The sequence below is a fragment of the Heliconius melpomene genome, chromosome 14 (genome assembly GCF_056956725.1).
Source record: "Heliconius melpomene rosina isolate 202511_hmr_F chromosome 14, ASM5695672v1, whole genome shotgun sequence".
NCBI lineage: Eukaryota > Metazoa > Arthropoda > Insecta > Lepidoptera > Nymphalidae > Heliconius > Heliconius melpomene.
In genome coordinates this window covers 4,148,188-4,169,039 of record NC_140402.1, presented here as the reverse complement: position 1 = coordinate 4,169,039, position 20,852 = coordinate 4,148,188, and the positions used below count along the sequence as shown (strand labels likewise).

Below are 20,852 nucleotides of genomic sequence, written 5' to 3'. Positions count from 1 at the left end.
GATTAACATCGAAGCCATAATAACATTTGTAAAATAATGAATACATTTTCACCTGAATTAATAATATCGTAAAATATTTTTAATAGAAATACCAGAAAACAAAAACTATATTAGTCGCGTTGGGTTCCGACAGAGGGAACCTAGTGTTAAGACACTCCGTTCCCCACTTTCCTCTGAATTCTCGAAGCATTGCTTGTTGAGTGGCGATACGTCGATTTAAAAGTATATTTTTTTCTGTGCTCCAAGGAACTATAGACTTGGATATTTCAAATTAGTTTCAGGTTATAGTTATTAATTTCAGGTTGCTACCTCCCCTCAAACTGGCAGGCAGAGAGATAGACATGCAAACGGAGAAGAAAGTGATTATTTAAGTTTTCCCTTTTTCGAGATATAGAAGTCTACAACAGATTGTTTTCTAATTCTTACGTTCTCTAGCTTAAATAATGATTAATTTACGTGCCTCATATTTAATGACTATTGAAGTCTATTGAATAGAACATTAAAGAAGTTATAAAATGAGATATTTACTACATATAAAAAATAGTGGCGCAAAATTGACACATAAAATTTACGAGCCAATAAGCTGTTACAAAAGATAATTAGCGAAGAATCTTAAATGTCTTTGTTATATAAAGGAGATATGAATGTCAAAAATTATTCGAGATTCACATTTTTTATTTTCTTATAATCTATCATAAGTAATTTAATACATCGTTCAATAACAACAACAATAACAACAATGTAATTAACATTGTTGTTATTGTTGTACAATTATTGTTGTTTTTTGTTATACTGTTATTTTGTCTTTCTCGTCCATTTTCCAGAATTTGCACAGACAATTTTCTTTACATTCCTTTTTTTAGCCTCACTCTGTTTCCCGTCCATAGCAGGGTAGGCAGAGGGAACCTGGAAACAGCTGCCTATTGAATGGCGGAACTTAACGCCGTGTTTTGCTTGCGTTGACGCACTCGAGTAGGAATTGTGCTCCTGTGGCATGATTGGACTGTTTATATTAGCAATATAATGTCAGTTTGAGGCATCAATTTATCATCGTCTGACTGTAAATACAGTGGTTGATGGTGCGAGAGCTGGGAGACAAACCACTGCGTTGTGTTCCGCTGTTCAGTTCAGAAGGTTCACTCGTAGTTTGTGAAATAAAATTTTGCTTTGAAATATTTCAGGAGTAAATAAAATAAAACAACGTTACTAGCATACGCCGTTTCTCACCTGTCAGTTGTCACCTTCTCTTGTTTAGTTTTCCAGTTAATTTACGCCTGTAATAACTTAACATGTTGCTGAGAACTACATATATGTCCATATATTTATAAACTATATATTATGCGTGGTTGTGGTTACTTTTAAAATATTTTTTCTTATTGAACCTATGAAATATTATGAATCATTTTGTAACTAAATGAATAAAATAAATCAGCTTCAAGCAGTAGTCCACACACAGTAGGGTAGGCAGAGGTAACCTAGTGCTAAGACGCTTCGTGTTAAGTTGAGTTTTGTAAGTGTAAATTTAAATAAATATTTCATTTTCTTAAGTGGGAATTGAACTCATAATTAGTCGTGCCCCTGCGCTACCACTGCCCTTAACATTTACGAGTATATTATACAAGAATTCTATGGTTTTTTAGCTTCTATAATAGATAGATTAACCGGCCTTATTTTTTTTTATATAATAGATTTTTATATACAAATATTTTTTTTAATAACATTTAAAAATGTAGATTTTTGTATAAAATTTTTACATTAAATTTACAGTTTGCTTAAAAATTATCCATGTAATGTAAACAATATTTACTTAAAAGAAACTGCTTCTATTGGCTTAATATGATATAGGAGAAAAATAAATTTACACACTACGTTTATACAGTGATAACGATTTTCATTAATTATAATTTGATGCTTGTACGTTATTTTAAAAATGATTTACTATGGTTCTTAACATAGAATATACATGTGAGATATTTAAAAAAAAAAATTCTTTCGAGGCTCTCATTTGGGTACTCATGCTTTTTACGTGACGTTCCCGCAGTATCATCGATACTACTAGTTTGCGAAGGTCAACCGACCCTCGTACCCTTCCTGCATAAATCTTTTTTGCCATTCTTTCATCATTCACTCTCTCGACATGCCCAAAGCAACTGAGCACGTCCTTCTTCATTCTCACCGTGACTTCCTCGTCTCATCAATGCAGCTGAGGCCTCGTACCCGTTAAGGCCGTTACCTCTGTTACCGACAGCAAGCAGCTGTTTTCCAGGTTTCCTCTGCCTACCCTGCAATGAGCAGCATACAGCGTATAGCTAAATAATTATAAATAACAATACTAATATTGATTCCAATCAGCCAACTTTGTATGAATAATAAACTTAGTTACTATTAGAGTGTGTCTATTAACGTCTATTTAATTATGCAACCATCGCGTTCAGTTAGACACGTCCTAAACTATGGCGACCGTTTCATTATTTATGTTTAGAATATTATATATATTCTTAATAATAACTTTCCCATTCAGGGGAATGGAGTATTATTAATATTCATTTGTTTACTCTAAAAGTCTAAAAGTTATACATTTTTACTACATAAATAAAAAAACACCTAAATTAAAAATGTTAAATACTAAATAGTAAATGATAAAAACCTCTTTCGTATACGTTGTTTCTAAACAATTTTGTCACCCATTACTAGATATTAATAAACAATACTTCACATATACTAAATTCATAATTTTAAACTATAAAAAAACAAATATTTCTAAAAATATTTTTCTATTTCCTAAACTTCAGTACTGAGTTCCTAAGGCAAGTCGAGGTTGAGCCCTTGGCTATGTTTCAGTTGCGACCGTATCTTCACTGAAGCGGGTCGTATTCGCTTCCAAAGCTACATATATAAACGTATGATAAACTTTTGTGTGCTTTAAGTGAACTTATAATTGTTATATTAATTGTGATTGAAGTGAATTATTAATAATCATTATTACGTACTTTTGAGGTATGTTTTGAAAAATATTTAATTTTTACATTATTTTTCTAAGTTTTATAATTATTTCCTAGATAAATTAGAATATAATATAATAATATTATTATATGATATTTTAGTAAAACAATATAAAATGTATTTTTTATTATTTGGATATACTGAAATTGTTGGAAACTTCATATCCTCGAACATAATAAAACAATCTAGATAATGTGGCCGGTGCTTTAGATATATTTGTTATTAAAAGATATTTTAATATTGACTGTGTATGTAGATTAGATAGATATTACGTTAATATAGATAAACAATATTGTTAGCAAATATTAAAAAAGGTTTTTATTTAAATTTTATTTTAATAAAGTTAATCGTAGTTGTTACATGTTATAAAGAGAAATAAAAAATAATATTAAATAAAAAAAATACCTCAAAATTGTTTTACTTATGCTTATAGGCTCACAAAAAAAAGCTCGAAGTAGTTAGTTATTATACCTGTATGTAACTCTATCCTCGAGTGATTTTTCAAAAATAGGGATTATTTTAGTTCTGTAATTCAATTCAATTCAACTTCTAGCTGTATTCCGCACACAGCAGGGTAGGTGGAGGGAACCTAGTGTTAAAATACTCCGTTCCCCACTTTCCGCCGAAATCTGAAGGCATTGCGTGTTGAGTGGTAGAACTCAACGCCGTGCTTTGCCTCGAAACCAGAGCGAAGAAATGGAAATAATAAGTAATTAATTATTGCCTTTGAAATGCTCGAATTTTGATTTATAAAAATTTTCATTTCTAAATAATAGCAGTAAGTGCGAAACTAAAAAATCTTAAATCTACGTATATATATATATATAAGACCTTTTCGTATGTCTTTTTATTGGACGTCACTATCTCATTTATATTAATTCCTAGTTAGAATAATTTTATGCTGTATCCGTAAAATACAATATATATATAACATTTAAAGGCTTTACAATATGGATGCTATGTTGGCCTAAACCGGCTCTGGCGGATTAATTTTTGGATCTAAGTACTGTGAAAATGAACTATATTCATAGAAATTTTAATATCCTACCCAATGGATCTTTAATGAATAATCAGTTCAACATTATAAATGTAAAGTTGAAGTATGTTTGTTCCACCACCGTGGAATAATTACTGAACGGATTTAAATTAAAATATGCTACAAAAAATGTAAAGATTCATCATTAATTTACAGCGGGCGAAGCCGCGTGTTGCTAGTTTATAATAAATCAATTCAATTACAATAATATTTGTTTATAATTTGTTATTCAGTCCTAATTGTCCTATAGATCCGGTATATAGATATAATTAATAGGAAAAACAATTTGATTTGACAAATAGCTCTAATAAAACGCATACATAGACAACATTAAAAATAATAAAGACGCGAGCGTTCACATGACAATGTCATGAGAATAAGTAATTCACGAAATAAATTATACGGTTCACCGCTCTGTGAATCACAAACATATGAATAAATGAAAAATATTGATAGATTTATGGGTTAAGTTGGAATATTTTACGATTTCATATATATGTATATAAAAAAATGCTATAAATTTTGTTTTCTTCTACGTTTTCTATTCTATTTTCGTACAATTGTATACTATTGAAATTATTTTTGGACAAACGATTCTTAGACAATCTTCGTGTTTTGAACCACCCTCGTGGCGTAACGGCACAGCGATTGTGGATTCGATTCCCACTCGGAGGAATGAATTATTTAATATTTTCATTTTGACTCTGTTAGGAAGACACAATATCCCTAAAACCGTACAAAAAGTGGAAACGTAGGAACATCTGCCTAAATTCGAGACTATGCGTGTAAAAAAAATGTACTGAGTTGAGTGCTTACCTTTAAATCATGATGAAAACCTACAGAAGCAAAAGCTCCTTCTCCTAAATTTTACATAAACTTACGTAAACTTGTTGTACGGAACATATTTCATCAGACATGAACAAAGGTATGTTATAGTTAACATACGTCTAACAATTAGTTAGAAACTTGTAACTGAAATAATTTGAATGGAAATAAAACTTAGTTGGAATGTTCAACTAGAATTATATGAAATATGAATGTGCTTAGTGAAGTATCTAGAACGACGTCTACAAATCTTGGAACGACCGACATTATTGCTCGATAATTTAAATAATATTTTAAATTATAGTCAACCTGTAAAATCGTTAAATATCTATAATAAATTAATAAAAAAACTGTGGTTGTACATTAAAGATTATTACGAAAAAATAATAATCTATACTTATAATAAAACAGTAAAAATATTTTGTCTCTACGTTTAGTATTTTTGATATGAGAGATGGATAGAGGGACACTTAAAAAGAATAATAGAAACCAAAAATATATATTTTTAATTTCTTGTCTGTCTGTCTGTCTTTATGTATAATTGATTGTCAATCCACTCTGTTTATTAAATGAATAATCATGTAGTTCAAGCGGGCGAAGCCGCGGGGGTGGGGTAATAGAACAAGCACTATATAAGATTTTTTTAAACTTCTGTTCATTTGTACGCACATATTCTGCACAAATGACTAAACGGATTTGAATGAAAATCAGCTTGCATGAGCTTTTAGTTCTGGATCCTGCCTTGCCTGCTCAGGCTCTATATATGACAGTAGTACCACCTAGACAATAAGAAATAACTTAACAACATTTGTACTAAGCATTTTCCATTGAAATATAAAAATTGAAGATCTGATGAACTGAATAAATGTCCAGCTAATGTATGAGACATAATTAAATTCCACCTCAGCAAAACTTGAGCGTGATGAAAATTTTCTATTGATATATAAAAATATGGTACATCCTATGAACGCGAAATAATAATAAATAGTAATATGTCGCCTTAGCGAAAGTTATTCCTTGCGTACTGGTCTGGGAATTTCAATTGAAAATAAATATAATTAAAAATGAAGGCTCAGTTGTTAAGCTTCCTGACTGTATTGACGATGGTTGTAAATTCGATTTCCACTCGGTACTTATAATAATAATATATATTTTCATTTAAATTGTTAATTATTTTTCCCCCACTCATGTAACGCAAATCGTAGCGTTGAAATGTAAGTCAGCAAACCCTTGCAAGCCACTGAGATTCGAGTCACTACTTGAAATAGGGGAAAGGAGTGTCTTGATTCTAGTTTCAATCACACCAGCTAGTATATGGAAGCCACTAGGAAGAATCCAGTGAGTTAATGAAACTTTACTGCTAGAAGAATTACTACACTAACAAGAATGATAGCAGGTGGATTTTTAAAGCTTAAGGGAAGTCCGTTGAATAAATCCGACGAACGAGAGAAATAGAACTGTAATCTAATTAATGGCAAAGATTACATTGTAGCGTTGTAATTGCTTGTTTAAGAGAAAACTTTCATAGTTAACATATCTTTCACTTGTCTTCATGACCTACATTTGTGAAGTATGTGGGTATATGGGTCATAATCAGAAAAAGTGTACATTTTGTGTCTTTTCTTGTCCCGCTACTTTGAATGCGTTTTAAAAATACAATTTTAAAGATAATTTAAATATTTTGCTATTTAAGATAAATTTACTTATTAACTTAAAGATTTTTGTAATATTTTAAATGTATTATGGCAAATAATAGTATTTTTTGTTAGTTGCAAAAAACCTTTCAAAATGCTTCCATACAATTTTTCGTGTCCCATTCACCACTTTACTTTTTAAAAATTGATTTGTTACGAATGTTTATGGTTTTATTTGATTTCAGATATGTTTATATTACTTTACTTTATGCATAATATTAAATAGAACTACTTTTATTGATACATTATTTAATAAATAATATATGTGAATTAAGTAAATTTGTCCCAAAATATTGTCTTTTTGTTACTCAGGGCTAGTAACGTACAATTAAATTATGAACGCAATTATTTTGAATGGTATTTAATATTAGTTTTTATTGTGGCACCATTATTGTAAAAGTCAATGCTATCGTAGCTACAACAAGTGGTCTTCTCGCAGTAGTTGAGGGGTTCAAATGTTTTAGAGGGAATGCGTGAAATTACATCTCAGGGTTATAAACGGCTTTTATTTTGGTAAGTATTCTATAATTTCGTTTTCTTGTTTATGTTATTTGCTTCTTTGTACAAAATCTCAAAAAAGAACTTCATTGCTTGCACATGCAACACATGGCTTATGAGCAAATATTTAAAAAGGTTAGAATTTCTCAGACTTCATTCTCAATTTCGTTATATTTCGTTACGTAACGAAACTGAGAAAATATGAAGCCTAGTTCATAATTACGTTACCATCGGAAGATATGTATATAAAAAAAAAATTACTGGCATATGAAAAAAATAATTGGTGACTTTTGATAACGTAAAGTAAGTAAAAATAATGATTTTTAAGTTTTTTGCCTGTTTGCTTGTTTGTCTAATGTGTTTGTGCACGCTTATCTCAGAAACGGCTTAACCGATTTAGTTAAAAACATTTTTTTATTCTTCCTGAAATTAGTTGTGATTTCGTAATTACTATTTTTTTCTCTGCAGATAGTGAATTAATAAATATGTAGCTCAAGCGGGTGAGGCTTTTATTTAAAAACAAATACGTTCTGTACTAGCGTTGTTAAAGATCTAAACAATAAACATAAAATATTATTAAATACTTATTGATACATATTTTTTTATTTTCAGTAACCGTCATGGCTCCTATATCAAATGCTAAAAGACAATAAAGATATAGAGAACATCTTAAAAAGACCAATCCTATTAAATATGAAGATATGCGGAATAAACACTTACAAAGAATTAAACTTAATTTCAGTGATAACGACTCAAATTTTGATATATTTTAAAGTGGATTTAATTTTATCATTAACTTTGTGATCTCTAGAAATATAAGTTTATTACGAAGTAGCATTATTATATTGTTAATATTGTCACTTTGTTATGTTTTCTTACATTTATAATCTGTTAATTCAACGATTGAATCTTTAAAATTTTAATTTGTGTCTCATTAAATAAAAACAACAATAGTTTTATTCATATAATATTCTTATTTTGTTGTGTATAATGCCTTATGTCATCAGTTTCGTTACAAACATTATCAGTGTTGTTACTCATCAGTTACGTTACGAATTCGAAAATGTCCACTTTTCTGATTATGACCCATATACTAAATTAGTTTGCTACGGATGCCAAAATTAACAGCGAATAAAACTTTTTTGAGAAGATTATTTGTATATAAATTTCAATATCTACCTACATAAAATTACAAAGGAATTTTAGACAGAAATCTTACAGCTTTTTATTATTTTTTTTGTTATTTACGGCGTTAAATATTTAAGAATATGTTTTTAGATAAACAATTAAAAGTATTTCCGTCTTTTAATTTCTCTAAAGTAACTCCATGCATGCAGCGGCGTATGCATATAGAACATAGAGTTAAGGCTCTTCGCTACCAAATTTTCGGGACGTACAATACATCGCTACAATTTATCACAGCGAGGAAGTGAAAACAATTGATTCTCATCCACAAATCTTATCGTAGCATACAGTCGTGAGGTGGGGACAAGGACATAACGTTATGACTGTAATGTGACAGTTGTGGGTTCGATCCCCACTCAGGGGTATGAATAATTAATTATTTATTAATATTTTCATTTCTTCACCCTGGTACCAAGGCAAAAGCTCGGCGTTGTATTCCGCTACTCAACGTAAAGCCTCGTAAAATTCGGCGGAAAGTGGAGAGCGGGGTCTCTTAAAACTAGGTTCCCTCTGCCTACCCAACGAAAGCTTATTATTTTTTTAATATATATTACTTTATCAGTATTTAATACATACAACTTTATTGTATCTTATAAATAAATATTCGAAAAAAAACATCAAAGCTGGCAAGTATTATAGGCATAGAAAAAACCTACGTTAAAATTATCTCTGTCAGGCAAGATAAGTTCTGTTTGCCTTATTTCCGGGCTCGTGTACGATTATCTGCTTTATCCTAGAGTAAACGTCATAGGAGCTAGTTGTTTTAGTTTTATTCGTTCGTACTTTGTTAGATGTTTGTATTATGCTTATAGGATAGTAGAAATGGTTGAAAAGAAAATAAGTTATAAATCATATATATTCCCTTTAGAAGATGTTGTTTATATAAGCTATATAAAATTGAAACTCGCACCAAGCGAGGTAGGCGGAGGGAACATAATGTCAAAACACTTTGTTCTCCACTTTTCATTGAAGTTTTTGAGGCACTGCGTGTTGAATGGTAGAACTCATCGCTGGGATTTAGCCTTGGTGCTAGAGCTGAGAAATGAAAATATTAATAAATAATAATTCATTACTCTTATGGGAATTGAACCCACAAGCGTCGCGTTACAGCTAAACCCTTGAGCCCCTGTGCCAAGACAGCCTCATATAACAGTTAAATAAAAATCATCATATAAGTCATAATCATATAAAAAAAAAACAAAGGCGACAGTAAAAAAAAAACAAAAACAAAACACAATAAAATATAAGCGCAAATATGTATATAAAGTTTAATTAACAAAGCTTATAAATCTTAAACGACGATTTGAATAAAAGAAAAATGTATTGTATTTATTTCTTTTATAATACTCGTTTAACCTGAAACTGAAGTAAACGTTGACAAATGTCTCCGACCGCATGCCGTACAGAAACTAATAATAGTTATTCATGAGGCTTGCCACGTGCAGGTCTAACAGACTTTAAGGTAACTAAACCAATCTGTCTTGAAAGCTTTACTTACTATCTACAATTTACAATATATAAATTTAATTATTTCAAAATTTGATAAGGGTAAACAAGATGAGGAAGGACCAGAAAATTTGCGATCACCAGGTGTATAGTATAGTTTTACGTAATTAAGGAGAAAACGGAGAGTTTAGAATTAGAATTCTAATATTTTTTTGTGAATATAGAGAACTAAACGAGTGAGGCCATCGTGGCCCAGCGACACAAGGGTGTGACTGTAACGCGACGGTTGGTAGTTTCCCACTCGAGGAAGTGAAATATTTATTTACGTTTATATTTCCATTTCTTCGCTCTGGTGTCGAAGCAAAGCGCGGCGTTGAGTTCTGCCACTCAACACGCAATGCCTTTAGAACTAGGCAGAATGTGGGGAACGGAGTTTCTTAACGCTAGCTTCCCTCTGCCTACCTTGCTGTGTGCGGGATAATTTAATGAAGTTAATTTTCTTTTGAGAACTAAGCATTTTGTATGCATTGAATATGATGAAACAATACTGGCACGAAACAATATAAATAAAGGAAACGGTGTATCGCATTGCATAGCTTATTCAAAGGCAAACGACGTTTTATGAAAATATTTTTAATAAATAAATTTTTTGAACTCAACAGTTTTATTACGGTAGAGATATAAAGTTTGCTTACTTCCTATGAGAGTTAGGTTAAATAAAGGAAAATATTATACTGAAATTCTAGTTGTAAGGGTATGTTCATAATTATATGAAACTGCATTGTTAGAATATATTAAACATTAATAATTCTTTTTTACTTGCAACATTAAACGAAATTTGTAAAGATCCGAGGAGTAAATATTTACCTGTTATCAGCAGTTATTCTTTATCTTTCCGAGAGCTTTAACATCACGAGGACGGTGATTTTCTTATTGTATTTCATGAAGAAGTATATAATGAACATTTTGGTATATAATTCTGTTCTGTAAATGATGGCACCATCTAAATTAAAATTTTAATTTAATTTTTAGAATTACGGTTTACATTTTATTTCGATTTATATTTAATTTCGATACAAGACGAAATAGTTTTCGTTTTCCCGCCAATATTTACAGTATCGCTCGGCAACAGATTAAAAATATATAGTTATTTATCGATATATCTCTAATAGCGCTCTAATAACAACCACCACCACAATAAGATATATCTTTTTAGAAGTTTCATAGCAATTTGACTTGAAACATTTTATAATAAATAGAAAAATAAATAAAAAAAATACTTTATTAATAAATAGTTTTTATAATATTTTTAAATGTATTTTCTTATAACAATTTATATTTAAAAGTGTAAAATTTATTTCTTTTATGTAATAAAAGTATATAGTGTTAAAAAGTTACAATATTATACAAAAAAAATTAGCACAGTTATTTTCGCTGTTTCAATAATAAAACACAAATGTTTACGATCTAGCATTAATCCTATTAGTATTCTGGCGTTAATCACTATCCATAACCGTATATTATTATAATTACTTTGAATTTCATACCTAAAATTATTTCAATAATATATTTTATGATACAATTATAGACATATTTTTTTTGTGTTATTATTTATTACTTTCACATATATATTTATGGTATATAGAAAATAAAATAGTTATGAGTAAAATTAATGTTTTTGAATTAACAGCATAGTTTTCATTATATTTGCATATCTACGTTTGCGAGGTAATTAACAATGTTAATAAAAAACCGAAGGATAAAGAACTGCAATATAGTATACGACGAAAAATAGTCAACCTCTTTATAGCAATTTTTTTCTTTATATCTACTATCGATTTAGATATTTTTTATAATAGAATTTTAAAAGTTTTTTTTACATAATAAAATTTTACAGTGATAATTGAAAAATCCCAAGAGACTTTCATTCCTTTTGTGGTAACAAATATACAACATTAAAAATACAATTTCAATAAATCCACAATTTAAAAATTATAAAATGACATTTTGACTAAAATTTTAAAAAACATCATAAAAATATTTATATATAACATCTTGCGAGATGAAAGCTGAACGTACATATTCGTAAGTTGTAAAAGTTTTCCATTCTAAGTTATTTGCTTATAAACTTCTAGAAGTTACACAAACTTTGGCATAAAATGAGCTGAACTTACTGACTGTGAATACAAACAATTTTCGTCACCCATCTAAAGTTACTTCTTATAAAGTAGCTATAAGTTATTATGGTGGGAAGGCTTAAATCTTGCGACGTTTCAACTTAATCAATCAAGTTAATATTATATGTTGCTTTTCCTACAAGTACATGAGGGAGCCTACTGTTAAAACACTCCCCTCTTCATTTTCCTCCGTATTCTAGAGGTATTTAGTGTTTGAGTGGTGGAACTCCATCCTGCGCTTTGCGTTAACACTAGAGCAAAAAAATGAAAATATTAAATATTTAATTTTCTCGAGCGGGAATCGTACCCACAATTCACGTTTACAGTCACACACTTGTGCCATAACCGATCTCTATTATATGCAACTTGCAAACTACTTTATATATTTTCCTAAAAGTTTAGTAATGCATATCCACAACCTTCGTATGTTATGTTATAGCGCTTCTACGGCGTTTGAACTACAATAATTATTAAATTTTTATTTATTTTCATTATATGCATATAAAATAACTGGGTAAGTAGAGGGAACCTAAGACCTTAGCATTAAGACATTTCATTCCCATTAGGATTCTTCCGTTCCCATTTTCCGCCGAATTCTCCCAATATTTTCTGAAATGGGAATCGAACCAATAACCTGTCGCGCTAACACACGCACGTTTTCACGACTAGACTTATTTATTTATATTCGAATTTAAAACTAACTTAATAAATAAATAAGTACATTCATTTACAACAATTTTTAAATAATATGGACCTAAGTAAGCATAATATTATTTTATTACTGTGAAAGCCTTTGTATCTAAAGAAAATTATATACACTGGAAAGGACAAAAACAACGCCTACAATGGAAGTTGCTATGACATCCACTATTATATTCATATTTCAGTTTGTCTTTTGTTAACGTGACGTATATTTTACTTTATTCTCCAATCTCTACTAGTCTCTACTTATGAAATATATATTAATATTATTTAGACAGACTTTTTATCAAACAAAAATATTGTAAAAGGAGTGACCCAACTCATTCTTCTCACCTAAGCTAATATATACAGGGAAAATACTTTACTTTCCTTCATATTTCATATACACGTCAAATTTTATTTTAAACCAATAATTCGAACCCACCACCCTCGCGTTTACAGTCGCTTGTACCACTGCGCCATGACGACCTCAGTCAAGAGTGATTGGAGAACGTTTTTTTAAGATTTTGAATGCCATGAAATAATAATTATAAAGTTTAACTCTACATATTAATATTCCGTACATAATACTTTGCTCGATTTACTTCTAAAATAACAATGTGTGTCCCTTTTAGTAGCAAAGTAATAGAGTTTCTTTAGTGGTCCCTCTGAGCTGAGCTTTAAGCTCTCGTCCTAAACAAATACAGGCGCTCGTAAAACTTCCGTAATGATAGCCATACTTCGTCATAAATCTCTTCTATACAAAATATTTTAATAATATAATATACTGTTTTTCTGTTTGTTATTTGTTGGCATTAATACAGTGAATACGTCGTTTATAGTACAAATAGAAGAATATTGATAGCTGCAAAACTAATTATGATTGCTTAAAATTTCTCGCTGTAAGAAAAAGATAACAATTTTAGAAGTACCGCGTGGCGGTAGTTAACGCCGCTCTTACAGAACAAATGCTACGACCACATATATTTTAAACAAAATATAAAAAAAATAGAGTGTATAAATTCATATTGTTCCTGCTTATTTTTAATATCAGTGGGGATCGAACCCAGAACCTTGCCTCTTAAGCTATACATATCTACATGCAAAATTAGTATATGCTAGTTCTTAAGCTAATGGAAGAGCAACATCTCGCGGCAAGCTTCATCATAGATAACAATTGATGAAAATTAAATATGAACTCAGCCTTGTAATGATTGTTTAAGCTTTCATACAAAAAGAAAGCTCAAATATATATATCAATAATTGGGCCACAATTAAAACGAAATGACTAACTTTCCTTAGAAAATATCAGCAAAATATAATAGTTTAAGCAAAGAGCCATCTTGATAAATTCATCTATAATATAATCTATGGTATATTGAAGGTTTAGACGTTGACATGAGATTATATATCACCATTAAGCCTTTCGATGTGTTGCTGCTATGTGGAACTTGTCACTCACAATGAGAACCCAGGGTTGGGTATTGGGTTTCGTTTGTCGCTATCTCTTGATTTCCATTTGCTATGTTCAGTAATTTGTTACGTATCTAATAGAAGAGAGTTATGTATATTTTTAGTAGAATTTTTTAGTAGTATATTAGTCAGCTTCACGCCTTATCCCGCACACAGCAGGATAGGCAGAGGGAACCTAGTGTTAAGATACTCCATTCCCCACTTTTCTGCCGAATTCTGGAGGTTAGTTAGTTAGTTTTCATATAATATTTTGATTGATTTGATTTTTTTGTTTTAAAACGAATTCAGAATATATACTGTAGGTAAACGTAAGGGAATTCGTTATTATTTAACTTTTTTAACCGACCGAAAAACTCTCTCTCAATTTGACGCGTATATTTTTTCACTTTTAATATTTTTTTCTCGTATCTTTAAATTTACTTTTCATAGTTTCAGTAAAAAGAGATAGGGAGATAGAGAATGTCCATTTTCCTAAACATATCCATTCTATCTACGATCAAAAGTACTTGTATTGAAAGAAATACTATAATAATGTATTGAATACTAAATGAACCATTTTGTCTCTCTGGTTGGAGACCAGTTGTGGCTCAGGGGCACAAAGTGTGACTATAAAAGTGACTGGTTATGGGTTTGAAAGTGGGGAACGTAGTGTCCTAACACTACGTTCTCTCTCTGCCTACCCTGTTGTGTGCCGGCTATAGCGTGAAGCTGATTTTTGTTTGTCTATTTGGTCTCAATATTATAAAATGTTACATAACGTAAGCATTTTCACATATTTTATAACTAACTGTCATCTCTGTTAACTTTACCAACGAGTTAGTAGATTCCCTATAATTTGTATTGGCACTTGCACTATCTATTATTCAAGGCATTTGGCAACAGCTTATACTATAAATTACGTTATTGCAGAAATTTCACTACAGAGACATTAGTAAACATTCAAAGATAATTTTTATTGTACTAATGCTTTACGAACGATTATTGATTTAGTTGTGATTGTAAAAGTAAAAAAAAGAGCAGAAAACAGCAATAGGACCACCAAAATCCGTTTCCTTTTTATTTAATAACTAGTGGACCCGGACGCGGCTACGCCTGCTTGAACTATAAGAATATTTTCGTGTCGGTCATACTCATACTATGCCGCCCGTAGGCTACGTCATTTCGAATCAGTGACATCTCCTTAATTATTTATTAGAAAGTTATACAGTAAACTATAATTTCAATTTTCTACATGGACGGGAGCATTACATTAGGCTAAATGATAAGCAGTCGTCTGTGTGCAGTATTTATGCTGGTGTTCCTCAGGGTGGAGTACTTTCTCCTCTACTATTTTCCATCTTCATCAATTCCGTTACTAAGCTTCTATCCTTACCGTTTCACCTATACGCTGATGACTTGCAGATTTACACGACCACAAAGGTAGATGACATTGCTAAGGCTATTAGTCAAGTTAATTCCAACCTGCAAACCATTAATACCTGGAGCAAATCATATGATTTGTCTGTAAATCCTAAAAAGTCTCAAGTGTGTATTCTTGGCAGTTCTAAGCAACTTACCAAAATCGATCTCCCTTCCCTTCCACCTATAATCTTCGACACCTGTAAATTGGAGTATTGCAACACCGTAAAAAATCTAGGTATCAAGGTGGACAGCACTCTTTCGTGGACACCTCAAGTATCTGAGCTAAGCCGCAAGCTGTACTGTGCTATGGGTAGGCTGAAAAGATGGAAACATCTATTACCGATTAAAACTAAAATAACCCTAGCACACTCACTCTTACTACCCATCCTAGACTATGCAGACACTTGCTGCCTGGATTTATCGCAGCAATTACTCAATAAATTAGAGCGCCTACAAAATCTTGTCATAAGATTTATCTTTGCACTGAGGAAATTTGATCATATCAGTGAGCATCGATCGAGGCTCGGATGGCTTCCTATCAAAGAACGTCGGAATGTTCATACTCTAACTCTTCTCTACTCTATCCTCTTCCATCCTGAAACTCCAACTTACCTTAAAGAACGCTTTACCTTTCTCGGCTCTGAATCCCGTCTTGCCCCAACTCTCCGATCCCAAAGTGATAATGTCCTGGAAATACCTTTGTGTCGTACCCGTTGCTACAGTGAGTCATTCACTGTCCAAGCTGCGAAGCTATGGAATACGTTACCGCGAGCTATAAGGCAGTCTAAATCTTTAAATATATTTAAATATAAAGTTAAAAATTACTATCTTAGTATGTAGTATTTTTATATATTTCGACGTAATTGTCATGTATCTATGCACTTATCTATTTATTTATTTATTTATTTTTATTATGTATGTGTATTCTATGTAGTTTATGAGATAGTATTTATGCAGGTGTATAAATATATATATGATTGATCGCGCCATGCCCTGTCTTTTAAATAGATTCTTCTAAAATTAGGTTGCCTGGAAGAGATAACTTTTAGTGATAAGGCCGCCCTTTCACATTTATTTTTTGTACGTTTTTTTTTTTGTTTTTGTTAAATATTTAATATGGTGTGAAATAAAGAGTTTTTATGTTTATGTTATGTTCAATCTAGATAACATGCTAAAATTAACTATTATATTTATTTTCATAAGGATGAATATCAAAATGTCGCGGTAACGGTTGCGTAGCGACGCGACGGTTGTTATTAACATGGCAGAATAAATTGCATGTCAAATTAGAAAGTACTTTAAAATATATTAGTTTATATGTGTAATGTAATGTTATTTAGCCTATAGCACTTCTGAAGAATGCAACTTTCATACAAAACAAAAAAAATGTAAATCGGACCAGTAGATCCAGAGATCTTAGCGTTCAAACAAACAAATAAACAAACTCTTCCGCTTTATTATATTAGTATATATAAATAAAAAATAATGAAAATTCACTATACAATAATAATTAAAATTAAATAACGCCCTACTTTCCATTCACAACTATATAATACTTTTGTAAATCTAAGGTGCTTTTAAATTTTAAATGAAAATAAATTGAAAAATTTTAATAAAAATAAAAATTTTACTCATCTATTGAATCAATTGTGGATAATTCCACGTGCGTTTTTATTGCTTAGACGACTTGCCTTCAATATTATGAGCGAGATGAAGAAATATTTGTTGAAAAATATTGCTTGCTTCGCTTATTTCCATACAATTTACAATGAATGCACGCAGCGGGGTAGATAGAGGGAACCTAGTGTTAAGAACTCTCCGTTAAATTTAAATATTTTTTATTTCGTAAATAAAAAATAAAAAAATATAAAATATTATAATTGTGTACCTATTATTTAATCAATTTATTTGTTTTGAAACAATTTATTCATTTTAATTTTGCAAAGATTTACTGACGGAATCCGTGAATAAGGAAATGTCTTTAAAGAATATTTTCGTGATTTTATAACTATATATAATACATATTACTTTAAATATATAAGAAAAAAAAACAAACTTTAGGTGTGAAATTGTTACAAAACCTACCCTTTAAAAGACAATAAAATATATTAAATTTTTAGCCACGTTTGCTCTGTGTTGGGCCATTTTGGAGTACTGCCAAAATCAATCTTCGTATTTGTTTTTATAGACCACAATTCGAGTTTATCAAGACGTACGATAGAATATATATCATCTTTTATGACATAACTTGAGGCCGTCATGGCGCATCGGCACAAGGGTGTGACTGTAACGCGACGGTTGTGGGTTCGATCCCCACTCGAGGAAGTGAAATATTTATTTACGTTTATATTTCCATTTCTTTGCTCTGGTGTCGAGGTAAAGCGCGGCGTTCAGTTCTGCCACTCCACACGCAATGCCTCCAGAATTTGGCAGAAAGTGGGGAACGGAGTGTGATAACACCAGGTTCCCTCTACCTACCCTGCTGTGTGCGGGATACAGCGTGAAGCTGATTTATTTATTTATTTTATAACATAACTCTTCTTAATATTGCAATTTATTTTCAGATTGCTTCAGAAACACAATTGATGGCCGAACTGTTAATATAGCGACACTGACAAAAAGTAATAAACCAATATGTCAAACGAATCACAGACGCTATTGGGTATATTTCAAGAGATCCTGGCGGCATCTGGCAACTCCTCGGACAAATACATCAATGAAACTCGTATATTATCAGTTTTGAGAGAACGAGCTTCGAAAGTTCATAATGAAAATTTTAATCCAATTTTGGCAAAAGTAGCTTACGCTTTGAACAATAAGCCAGACGGTTGCAGTTACTGCGTGGGCGAGTTCTGGAATGCTATCAAAGTGTATAACAGTATACATGGATATGTTAGTCTTATCGTAAGTAGTTTTACTTTGTATTTTATACTGTTACTAGCGGTCCGCCCGCGGCTTCGCCTGCTTGAACTACGTTTTACGGTTACTTTCAACCCCAAAAACAACCCCTTAGAAGTCGAATATGGCAAATTCCCGTCCAAATTAACGAGCACCTACGTCCTATAAATAACTCCTATGCAAAATTTGGGATTCCTAGCACATGTAGTTTCTGAATTTCGTGATGAGTGAGTGACCTTTCGATTTTATATATATACCTAGAAATGCATTATGCTATTCTAAATTGTAGATAAAATTATTTTTTAAATAAAAATAATATTTTTTGTTAAGATATAAAGAATGTGACTGTAAAAGCGACAGCATGTGAGTTTGATTCCCACTCGGGGAAACGGAATGTTTAATATTTTCATTTCTTCGCTCTGGTATCGAGGCAAAGTGCGTTGGGTTCCGTCACTCAACACGTAATGGTTAAGGAATTTGTCAGAAAGTGAGAAAGTTAGCTAACTTAGCGTGAAACTTTCTAAAAAAAAACATGGAACACAGATTAATTAAAGTGAAGTGACTATCCTTTAATTGTACTTTAGGGAAGGTAGTACGCTCAATGGTCTTGTTATGTCACCCGTGGAAATTTTCCCCACAATTACACCCACAAAATCTTTCAGCACAAAGGTTAAAATACAATGTAATAAGGTAAATACAGACTGTAGAAGGAATTCTTCTAAGCCATTTCTGAGCCCCGCAACTCGTTAGGATTACCTGTGGAAATGTGAGACAAAGCTATGTTATGTGAATGCTAAAAATAGATAAAAATAATATTTGAAAGACCATATTGTTGCTATAAATTATTATATATTATTTTATAAATTTATTTTGTATAAGAAGAGTAGAAGAGAGAGAAGAAGAATCTAGTAAAATCATAAACGCAGGAATCGAATATGATTGATTTCTTTATTCAAATTATTCTTTATTGAATAGACTATGGCAATTTCAATTCATTCCATATATTTTTATGTTGTAAAATCTATTTCCTACAATGTTCCGGCGTTGAGTTCTGTCACTCAACACGTAATACCTCGAAAAATTCGGCTTAAAGTGGGGAACGGAGTGTTTTAACACTGGTTTCCTCTGCCTACACTGCTGTGTGCGGGATATAGCGTAAAGCTGCTCTTTTTACTACGAGATGACTTCTTAAATAGGTACCTATATTAAGTGGCCTATCACTTGTGAGATATTAGGAACCAAATCCTTCTAGCATCATCGTCTTGACAGCTAAGGAATGCTATCAAGGGAATATTAACGCTTTAAATGAAGCTCAACCACGAAAGCTCCAAACGATTTTCTAAAGAAAAAAGGGAAACATCAAAGACTTTCGAGGTAGGTACTAGAAATAATAAAGGAAGAGGGTTTCTGAAATATCGAGAGGTCTACAATTCACCAAAAAATGATGAAAGGTTTCACATACTTATAATAAAATATATATATGTAATTTCGAAATTTTTTTCCACTCGTCGTATTGGTATTTTGCTGTTATGCTATACAAAAGTACTTACACCTTTCGAGGGTTCTTCAATTTATACTAAGTTTATTGTGAAAATATATAAAAATTAGGTTTAGTTCTATTTTAAATATTTGTGTAAAATTTATTGATAAGTTACCTTCTTTATCGTAATTATTTTTTATACTAGTATAAAGGGATTTTATAAATGATAAAAAATACACATGAGAAAGTTAATTCCAAATACAATCATTAACTATGATTTTTGATAATGTATTTTATATTTGTAAGAAAATATATATGAGTACAACGAAAGCAGTCTTTCATTGCTTGACATATGTGTCAGTCAACCAATGAAACCTTCTAAGCTCTGTAAAATTTAAATGTGTTCAAACTGTTAATTCTTCTATTATGTTAACAAAAACTTGTAAAAGATAGGACTTAATTATGTTTTTTTCGATAATAAAACATGGCAATAGTGTATTATTTAAACTACTTTTGACAAAATAAAAATATTGGGGTTTTATATATATATCTAATGTATATTTTTTGTATTTAAATAGTAAACAAATCTAAATTATTATTCACATAACATTAATGTTAACCTTATTTTATAACAGTAAAACCGAAAAATACCTTTTAAAACATTTCCATGAAATTTAACCTTCATATTTTACCTACAAATAATATTAAATTTATGGTATTTTCCACAAAACGTAATTTGGGGACAATAGAAGCATCGTATTCAACGATAGATTGACAACAGGAGGAAATGAGCGTCAACTGATGATGAATTGTATTTTCAATTTGAATGCAATTTGTAAACGTATTAATGATTCCAATGTCCAATGGGTCCAATTTATCGAAAATTATGAGTCCTTATCTCCGGCCTGGTAAATACAGCCGCGTAAAGTTCCAATATTTAACAGGTTGTGTTTTGAATTCTGGTGGAAAGGTTAGAACGGAGTATCTTAACACTAATTTATAACATGGTGGAAAAAAATTATGAAGCGAAAGCAGTGGAATGTATCGTAACCTTA

The 20,852-nt window shown here is 31.0% G+C and overlaps 1 protein-coding gene across 1 annotated transcript in view; it reads left to right on the top strand.

The window, feature by feature from the left end:
* The first annotated feature begins 2,902 nt into the window (after positions 1-2,902).
* LOC146532003 (G-protein coupled receptor dmsr-1-like) overlaps positions 2,903-20,852 on the top strand; it is a 35,055-nt gene continuing 17,105 nt past the window's right edge. Inside the window, exons 1-2 of the mRNA XM_085196974.1 lie at positions 2,903-2,997; positions 17,984-18,323. Of these exons, the coding sequence (XP_085053100.1) occupies positions 18,054-18,323 (270 nt within the window). The 5' untranslated portion in view covers positions 2,903-2,997; positions 17,984-18,053. The remainder of the gene's footprint in view (positions 2,998-17,983; positions 18,324-20,852) is intronic.